The sequence below is a fragment of the Mesitornis unicolor genome, unplaced genomic scaffold, assembly GCF_000695765.1.
Source record: "Mesitornis unicolor isolate BGI_N332 unplaced genomic scaffold, ASM69576v1 scaffold33799, whole genome shotgun sequence".
NCBI classification, from domain to species: Eukaryota; Metazoa; Chordata; class Aves; order Mesitornithiformes; family Mesitornithidae; genus Mesitornis; species Mesitornis unicolor.
This window is the reverse complement of record NW_010205785.1, coordinates 5540-15289: the sequence shown is the minus strand read 5'-3', so window position 1 is coordinate 15289 and position 9750 is coordinate 5540. Positions and strand designations below refer to the sequence as shown.

Genomic DNA, 9750 nt, shown 5'->3' with positions numbered 1-9750 from the left:
TCTCCCTGCTCCTGGCGGTTCAAGCCATGGTGCCAGCGGGATGTCTCAGCCGGCTGCTCCAGGCTGTGGGGCAGGATTCCCTCGTGGATCCCTGGGTGCGGGCGCTGCGGGATCTCCTCCGGCAGCAACGCAGGGAAGAGGAGTCCTCGCCGCCTCCCGCTCCGTTATCTCTTGCGTGCCAGGAGCAGCTTCGGTGTCTGTGCCGGAAAATCACCCAGAACAAAGCAGAGCGGCAGAGGAAACTGAACTGGTGCTTCAGCAAGCAGACTGGTGCCACTGGGAGTGCGGCTGAGCCTGCGCCTCAAGGTGTGAAGCGCAAGAAAGCGTCAGAGGAGAGCCTGGAGTTGGATGAGGGGAGAGAACGGAAGAGGCCACTGCTGGAGGAGGGGGCGTTTGACCCCCTGGGAACCCAGGATGGGGGGGATGCAGCAGAGGTGGAAGAGGAGGTGCCTGGGGATGCTTTAGGGGATGGATCTGCTCAGAGCGTGGCCAGAGCTGCTCCAGAGAGCTCCAAGGATGGGGATGGATCTGCTCAGAGCGTGGCCAGAGCTGCTTCAGAAAGCTCCCAGGATGCAGCCAGGGAGCCCAGGAAGATGTCACAGGCAGAGCTGGCAGCAGAGGTCCAGTCCTTCCTCCAGGTATGGGGTGGGGTTTGCCATTTTTTCCCTTTCCAGAGCACGAGCCTTCGTGCTCTGACTTCTCTTCCTTCACCACCTCTTCCCCAGGTGCATGGACCACGGCTGAAAATGCTGCTGCAGAGGGAGCCCAGCGTAAGTGGCTGCTTCTGGGTCCCTCCTGGAGCTGGTGGTGCTGAGGGGCTCACGATGGGGTCATTGGGAGGGAGGGAGGGATCTGCTGTGTGATGGGCAGCTTTTGGGGTCCGTGCTGGCCGAAAGGGGGATGATAGGGAAGCGAAAAGCCCCGGAGCTGTGTTTTGTGGGTTGCTTTATTTGGGACCGTGTTTCCTTGCAGCATTTGGAGCTGAGTCTCCCCCCTGAGCTGCAGATCCTGAACAACTGCTCTGCTGCCCAGGTGAGTCCCAGTGTCTTTGCTGCACCCACCGGTGTCGCAGAGGGCCTGCTGCTGTCCCTAACGTCCCTGTGCCCTCTGCTGTCCCCAGCTCGAGGGGCTGTGCTCCTTCCTCCAGCTCTCCACGTGTCCTGAGCATCTCCTGGTGCGTTTCTGCAGCTGGCTCCTGGCTCTCAGCCCCAACCTCAGCTACACCAACGCGGCCGTGCTGGCAGAGCAGCTCTTCCTCCAGCGAGTAAGTGCGTGGCCAGAGGTTTCCTGCACCCCCATTTCCATCACTGCCATCCCCATCTCCTGCCTCTTCCGTCCATAGGTGCTGTCCCTCGCCCAGCCGCCCTCCCGCCACCTCATGGCTGCCCTGGCTTCCTTTTGCTCCAAGTATTCCCAGCCTTTCTGTCGTGTCCTGGTGGCTGCGGTGCTGCGGGAGCCGGGGGAAGGTGTGGTGGGGTTGTAGGATGCACGGCGGCTTTTGGGAGCAGTTGGAGAGGGGCCGTGGGGTGCATCCAGCAGGAAAGGAAGCCCCAGCTGCAGAGTGCTGTCTGCTGGGGGGTATTTACCACCAAAAATGTGATGGTGCTGGTTTAATCTGGGTGGGTGAAGGCTTGGGAGTTAGGATGGGAGATAGGTTTAGGGATGACTGAGAGGGAGAGGAGGCCAGGCTGGCTTCCAGCATCGCTTCCCCCAAGGGACACAGCTTCTATCCCTCTGAAACTGTGGATTCCTGACAGCTCCTAATGCTGGGGCCAAAACTGCGCCAAGGTGGCTCTGCTGGCACAAGAAGGTCCTGTGTGCATCCCCTTTCACTAGGGACTGGTAATTAAACCTTTTGGGCTTAATTAAACCCTTGCTGCAGATGGGTGAAGGAAGCTGGGTTATCCTGGAGAGTAGAAGGGGGCACTATGTGGTTTTTGGGTGTCCCAACTGGGGTGCACCCCTGTGTTGAAGGGGTGCCAGCAAGGGTCAGGCACATCCTCATGGATTTGGCAGCCTCTGGAGGCTCTTCCTCTTCTGCTTTGCCCGTGTAGGCGCTGAGCAGACCAAGCTGCTGTGTGAACTTGTGGAAGAGTGCCTGGAGCCAGACTATGTGCGGCTGGTGCTGAGGTGAGGGATTGCAGGGGCGACAGCTCTGCTTCAGCCCCCACGCCTGCCTCGATGGCTCCATCAGGAGCAGCAGCGAGGCCCTGCGAGCATCACATCTCCTCTTCCCATCCCTTGCAGCCAAGTCCTGGAGCTGCCTTTGTCAGAGAAGCTCCTGCCGGTGCTGCAGGCCGTGCTGGGGCGGCAGGTGAGGGGACACCCCCCTTGTCCCTCCAGCTTTCCTTGCCAGCGCTGGAGCAGGGAGCAGCTCCCCTCTCCGCTCATGGTTCTCTTCCAGGAGGTGCTGCCCTCCGAGCTCTTCGATCTGCTGGTCCTGACGCTGTGCAGGCAGGCTCCAGCCTTGGCCACGTCGCTGGATTACGCCAAGCTGGTGATGGCCATGCTCACCATGTACCAAAGCCAGGTGAGTGAGACCTGGTGTGGGTCCTTGCAGATCAGCTGCTGGGGCTGGACCTGGCCCAGGGGTTTCGGGTGGGCTCGTGGCAGTGCAGGTCTCTCAGCTCCTTGTTTCTCTCCGTCCCAGGTCACCCCAGCGCACCGCAGCCGTTTGGCAGCCGCTCTGGATCGCAGCAACGCGGCTCTGAAGAAATCGCTGCAGGCTGTGCTGGAAGAAGCCAGGTGAGACAGATGTTCCAGAATGGGATGGAGTCCCTCTCATAGGGGACAGCAGCATTTGTGCTCCCAGTCTATCCGAAATGGTAGGAAAGCCATGGCAGAGTGTGGCTGGTGGTGGTTTTCCCTTTCCTTGATTTCTCTCCTCTTTCTTCCTTCTCCTTCCAGGTGAGCACCAAAGGGAACCACAGGGTGATGACTTCCATGGGTAGAGGATGCTCACTATGGGTGGTAGCTGCAGTCCAGTCCTCACTGGAGTTCACTGCCAACACGATGGAGACCCAGCGAGCGTGGGCTGTGGGTACATGGAGCGCCCGTGCCTCTGCCTGGGGCCTTGCAGCCTCACCCAACCCGGTTTGGGGTGTGCTGTCAATGGGCGATGCCATTCTGGCCCCACACAACCCAAGATGAAGGTTTCCTTGGTTAAATAATGAATATATTTGCAGTCATCTCTCTGTCTGGTCTGTCTCTGGGCTGCTTCACCATGGGTGCCTTGCCATACTCAAGATGGCACCCCCTGCCTTCCCGCCCTGCCGCGCTCAAGATGGCGGCTCCCTCCCCACCTCTTCCAAGATGGTGGCACAAGAGGAGCTGTGGAGGACCCGAGCTGTGGGATGTCTCAGAGCAGTGTCTCTCCTCTCCCAGTGTCCGTACTGTGATGTGGGCACCACAAAGCCTTGGGGTGCCCCACATCAGCACTGGGCCTCATGGATGTGAGGGGTGGCCGGGCTGTGCTTCACCTGGAGTGGTATCATTGCTTTAAGGTGGCTTTTCTGGAGATGTTTTGTGCCCAAATGGTGGCTTTTTTAAATTGGTAAAGAAAGAAAACTTTTATTTTTGCATTATCAATGGAGTAATGTTGCCACACTTTTCCGCTCCTGAAAGATGCTGTGGCCATGCTTGACCCAAGGCTGGCTGCTGTTTTCCCTCAGAGGAAATGTTGCCCATTTTCCCTGCATGTTTCCTTTTAAAAAAAAAAAAGGGGTTTTCATCGAGCAGGTCCCACATTACCCAACCAGGCCATGAGAAGCTGCAGGAGAAGCAGAATCCCTTCTGTTTTCACATCCCCTTTAGCTTGATGTGTATGCTGGATGTTGCGGTGTCTCCTGCCCTGCACCAGCATCTCCCATAACTTTGTAAATCTGGGAAGAGCTTGATTGAGCATCCACGTGTCCCATCAGCCTGTGTTGCAAGCGTCCTTACTTGTTTTAATCAATCTACATCTATTTCCTGGTTAAAACTGGACCAACAGGGCCGCGATGATCTGCTAGGCTGTTTATCTGGTCTGCTGGGATTTGCAAATCTGAGCATATAAGAAAGTGGGGTTTAGGTGAAGAACTGGTAGACTTGAATTTCTGCTTTAAATCTGCCTATTTTTTTTTAAAAAATCTGATTTGCTAAGGTGAGGAAGGGACTCTGCTGTGTGTGTCACGTTTATGGTGTTCAGTGTGGCAATGATGACACTTCCCATTGCAAGGTTTTAGTAATACACTAATAAAGTGTTGCAATAGCATGACTGTTCCCAAATTTTTATCCTGGAAACCTCATCTGGGCACTTCCTTGCTGGGGAACTGGAAAGATAAGGATGGGAGAGGGTGGATGGGCTCTGAGGGGAAGCAGCACTAGAGCTTTAATGGAGGTTTTGAAGCATCGCACATATCGGGTGCTATTTAAAAATTCATAAACATTTACATCAGCAAAGGAAGAAGAGGGATGAAAGCACAGAGGTGTGACATGTTACTGCTTCCAGTTTGCTCATTAGAGCCAGCCAGAGGAATGAAACCCTGGAGCAATAAGTGATGCTCTTAACGCGGAGAGCATGGATTTCATTATAGTAAGAATATCTCCAGCTATTTTCGGTGACAGGGGACTGATGAGGCTTCAAAGTCTACATTAGCTGGAGGAAAGAAACCTCCAGGGAGCCAAATTGTTTGCATACCAGCGAGTTAATGGCTGAGTATATTGAAGCTATTGTAGTGCTGCCCAAAATGTGACATAAATAGAAATTGTGCCTAGATTGTCAAGGTCCGAGCCTGCTGCTCTGGCTTTATTAGGTAGCAAGCTGTGGTCTTTACAGTTCAGAGCTTCTACCAAGTGACCTCGGTGTCATTGTCCTCAGTGGCTGTTGGTCACATGAAGGTGACCGAGGACAAACCCCTCTCTAAAATTCACCTGGTCATCAGCTTCCCGGTGTCTTTAAAGAAGTGTGTACATCCAGAGCATCGTGGGGAAGCCCTGGTGTCTCTATGGACCGGGCAGCAAGAAATGGTTTGAAATCTGGCCATGGTGTGCATCTCCTCCCCAGTGGATGTTGGGTTTCGTAACTGGAGATACTGGGAGCTGCATTTTGCGCCAGCCTACGTGGTTTTTGCAAGGAGCAGTAGTCAAAACAGTAGGCTTTGAAAACCACAAGGGGATTCCTGTTCTCTTAGGAAATATTATGCTGGTGTCTAGAAAGAGACTTCTTAGCCCTGGTTTTGCTCTTGGCTGCAGCTTATCATGTACTGTGGGGTGTATGTGTGAGATAACAGCCATGTTAGGAAGCAAACCCTGGAGACGCTGGACGTGCTGGGGGAAAATTGCTTATTTATGTGGTGGTTGGTAGCACCCGCATGGAAAACTTCTCTTTTGCCTCCTCTTGACCCTCTCAAGAGCTTGGCAATGCAGCCTGAGCACTGCAAAGAGGTGGATGTGCATGAAGCATCAGCACAACCTTATCTAGGAGGGGAGGGAGTTTGGGTTGGGTTTGTCCTTGTCCTGATTTAGGAGCAGTGAAGTGAAAGGTCCACAGCTTTGTTTTGGAGGTTTCCTAGGCTGTACGTAAAAGGCAGTGTATAATTTTCAGCCAATTCCCATGCGATGTTTGGCAGTAGTTCCTCATCTGCTTCCTCCTCTGTTTGTAGAGGTTTACCTCCTTCGTGGTACTGAGGGAGGGGAATTCCCTTTCTTGGCCTAATAGCTTTGTGGGTTTTTTTTTAAGGAAATTAATATTATGCAATTGCACGGGTTATTTGTCCACTCTGCTGCTTCCCCATCCTCCCAGGGTGATTTCTGAAGCAGTTTCATCACCAGAGGCTCCCTCCACTCCACAAGTAGCACCCTGGTGCTGTGATGGGACAGCAGAGAAGCTCTTTTGGATGGGCAGAGGTGTGCGAACGCTGCACCCACAGGTGTTAAATGCCAAAGATCAGAGCCAGGCTGCCCTGGGCCATGTAACACCTTGTTGGAAAGGGCTGAAACTCAGCTGTTTTCCTGGAAATTATCTATATCCATGCCCATTTCCAAAAGGGAGCTGCTGGCATGGCCAGTCCCCTCCTGCAGCAATTCTGGGAGCAGATGCTGTCACCCTGAGTCCCAGTGACAACCCGGTAGTCACACACATGTGTTGCTGACGCAGTTTTGCGTTGCAATCTGGTGGCTGGGACACCCAGATGTGAGGCTGAACTGCTCACAGTCCTGTTTTGCCAACCTGGAGTTCAAACCTGAACCAAAAGTAGCAAAACCCCTCCTTATCTGTGTGGGGTTTTTTGCCAACAACCTTTCAATCATAATAAGAAACCCGTGTTTTCCTATCCCTGTCAGCTGGGCAGACCATGGCCACACGAAGATGAATTTTAGGGGGCTAGAGTGTTGCTTTATGCTTGGGCCCCCTGCACAGACCTAATAAATCACATTTGCCGTGTCAGCCGGTGTTGGCGTGAGCAGCTTTTCCTCCCAGCAGCAGATAATCCAGATGACCGCGGTCTGAGCTGTGAGTTCAGCCTCAGGAGGAGCCCTGGGACGATGCCATCGCCGTAGGGCACTGGAGGGACCTCGCTGGAAGGGAACACGAGGGGCAAGGCCAGAGATGTCCCAGCATCTTGGTCACCCCCCCGAACAGGTCTGTGCATGGGGAGCGGGGCTGGTTCTGCTTATTTGAGGTCCTATGAAACCCAGGTTGTACTCCGAGGTTAAAAATAAGGATGCATCAAAACCCCTGGGTGCTTTTAGAGGCCCTTTGAACGGTTCAGTTTGCAAAGAGGGGCAGTGCGTTTTGCTGAACCCCTCAGCACGTGTGTGTGGGAGGGAACAGAGGAGTTTTGAGGAGAAAAGCCCTGTCCTGGTGTGGGGAACCAACACCACGGTGGCCTTAGGGCTGTGTCCCCAGTGGAGCTGTGGCCATGGCCCTGTCGGGACACCAGAGCAGGGGCTCCGGAGCCTGATGTGCTGCCCCTATGGGGACAAAACAGGGGCTCTGTGGGGCTGGGACCAGCAGGACCGGGCTGTGTTGATGTGTCCGTCCTCCATCCCCTGGGTTTTGCACCTTCTGTGTGCTTTGCTAGAAAAAGCACTCAGTTATATACTTATATTTGTTTATTTCTATTTCTATTTATACTTATATTTATAAATTCTTCATTTTATATTTTTATTTTACATATTTAAATTATATTTAATTTAATTTATATTTTATTTATATCTTATTTATTTTGTTTTTCTATTATATATTAACACATATTTATTTTATATATTTTATTGTATACTTTGTATTTCTATTTATGATCTTTATCACATATTTTACACTGATACACATTAAATATATAAATAATACAGATTAAATATATAAATATATAAAGAATTAGAAATAAAAGCGACCATTTTCTATATCATAAAATATATAAATAAAAGAAGAGAGGAAATCCCTGGGGAGGTATCTTCAAGGAAATATTAAGAGGGTGACAAGGCCATTCTGCCTTTCAGCAAGTTCTGCGTCTTCCTGGAGCTGGTGGTGTGAATTGAGGATGTGTTAATTGTCATTAATTGGTGTAAATCATTCATACCACACCTTGTGTTGCCAGGGAAGACAGCACGAGAATTTGGGGCTGTTCTTGCCCCAAGATGACTCACAATTTCTCAGCAGCTTTGCTTTTGGGGCAGGCCCAAGCAGGAGGCGTTTGCCCCAAGAGAGAAAACCCCATCCCTGAAGCTTCCAGGACCTTTGAGCTCCTGACCTGGAGGGGTCCATCACTGGTGGCCATTCCCAAACCCTCATCCCACAGCTTCAAAGCTGCAACTGGAGACCCTCAGCCCCCCTAGACCCCACCTTGGCCCTGGGGCCACATCCTGTGCTCTCAGATGGGCCAGGCCAGCCCTGCTCTGGGGCTGGGAGATTTGCAGACCCCAAGGACCTGCCTTGTTTCTCGTGGTTCATCAGAGTCCCCAAGCAGGTTGTGGGGGACACCATCCTGGTCCTCTGCAGCACTGAACATCGCCTCTGATTCCCCATAAGCTCATTAGGGGAAGAAAGCAGCTTTAGAGGATGGGATGGATTTGAGCCAAGGGGTCGGGCAGGGGAAGGGGCAGTGGAGGTGATGGCTGTGGGGAAAGTGGGGCTAGGGGTGCTGTGTTCTCCACACTGGATGAGGGTCCTGGGCAGAGCAGCTTCCCTGCATCATCAAATACAACACGACAGGGGCTTCTCAGCACCCACCCGGGTTTAGCCCAGTGCTGTGCCCCCCATGAAGGCACAGAGGGGGTCCCCAGTGCTACCACCCTGCCCCGAGCCTTCTGCCAGGGTGATGCTGAGCCTCAGCCCTGCAGCCACTGGGCACAGGGAGCCACCATGGTCTCTCCCAGCTCTGGGTATCAGTTCTCCTCTCCAAAAAGCAGAGATCCCCGACCACCTGCGAAGTGCTCAGCCCACCCCTGCGTGTGCCGGGAGCTCCCAGCTGCTCTCATGCATCTCCTTTAAAGGCCTTCTCGCATCCAGCTCTTCCCTGGCAGCTCCTTCTGCTGCCACTCTCCCCTCTGGGGAGCCTCTGCTGACAGCAGCTTGCACCGTGTGGGGTGCCGGCACCCCCAGATCCACCGTCTGCTGCCCACGCTGCGTCCCCTGGCTCCGGGCACCCGACAGCACCGAGCTGGGTGGCCCCAGCATCACCTTCAGCTGCTTGAGACAAGTTCAGGCAGGTAATGACCCGGGGAGCATTTGGTAAAGGAAAGGAAAAGCACTGGGTCTGGCTTCCCGGGGGGTTATTAATGCCACGCTGCATGCATCCGTGTTTCCATCCCTAAACCGAAGCGAAGGAGCAAGTGTCTGGGCTGCAGGAGTTCTGCAGGGTCTGGTGTGGCTGTCATGGGGCAAGAACTGGTGCTCACTGGTGTGATGAATTTGCCTGATCCGTGGGGGCTCCGGAGCCCCTCAGCAGAGGTTGTGGTGCTTGCTTTTGCACCTCCATCGGGGCTGAGCAGGTTTGGGGAGATGGGTGATGGCCCTGCATGGGGGACTTCAATCAGTCCCTGCCCTCTTTCCCCTTAAATTGCTGCTGCATTTTGTGTCCTGCCCAGAAATAAATCACCTTCTGCCCCATATCTGCATGTCAGTGGGCACAGCTCCCACGGAGACACATCCTGCAGGAGAGTCCCTTCTGCTCGGTGACTTTACCCTGTGCTGAGTGAGACTCCCTGGGCTTTCTGACAGCTTTCTCTGGTTTTTAAGCATTGCAAAACTGCTTAAATGAGATGTCTGCTCTCCTGTGGACTCGGGAATCTCTTATATTTGTCTATCTGGGAGCTGGGCTGGCAGGGGGATGCCTGGGGTGCAATGAGTCACTCCTGCTCTGCACCAGATGCTTGCACCCATAGGTGGGTGCAAACTTATCCCCTGCCCACGGCAATTACCCCCAGGTGAGGATTGTCCTGTGAGAGCGACTGGGGGCGGCGAGCAGGAATATCCACCCTCAGACAGGGCTGGTAATAAATTCCTTGGTCCCCTCGCTCTGTGCTCTCCCACATCCCAGCAGCATCCTCCCGCATCCCAGCGGGGCCTCCCCACCTCTTTTCCCACAGATGCCTCCACACTCAGCAGAGGAGCTGGGAGCTGCTGCTGGGTGAGAAAAATGCTTTAAAAATATAACGTTTAGAGGCGTTCGCCCATCTGCATGCAGCTAATGTGTGCCTCTTGTTCTAGGTGTGCGGTCCTGGAGCCTCTGTGCTTTGTGAATGAAGCCACTGGTGGGGACCTCGTTGGGGGAG

The 9750-nt window shown here is 53.6% G+C and overlaps 1 protein-coding gene across 1 annotated transcript in view; it reads left to right on the top strand.

Moving 5' to 3' along the window:
• The first annotated feature begins 26 nt into the window (after nt 1-26).
• FANCE (Fanconi anemia, complementation group E) overlaps nt 27-9750 on the top strand; it is a 14892-nt gene continuing 5168 nt past the window's right edge. The window contains exons 1-10 of the mRNA XM_010191536.1: nt 27-507; nt 559-638; nt 726-770; nt 973-1032; nt 1121-1264; nt 1343-1466; nt 2055-2130; nt 2248-2314; nt 2405-2530; nt 2651-2745. Of these exons, the coding sequence (XP_010189838.1) occupies nt 27-507; nt 559-638; nt 726-770; nt 973-1032; nt 1121-1264; nt 1343-1466; nt 2055-2130; nt 2248-2314; nt 2405-2530; nt 2651-2745 (1298 nt within the window). The remainder of the gene's footprint in view (nt 508-558; nt 639-725; nt 771-972; nt 1033-1120; nt 1265-1342; nt 1467-2054; nt 2131-2247; nt 2315-2404; nt 2531-2650; nt 2746-9750) is intronic.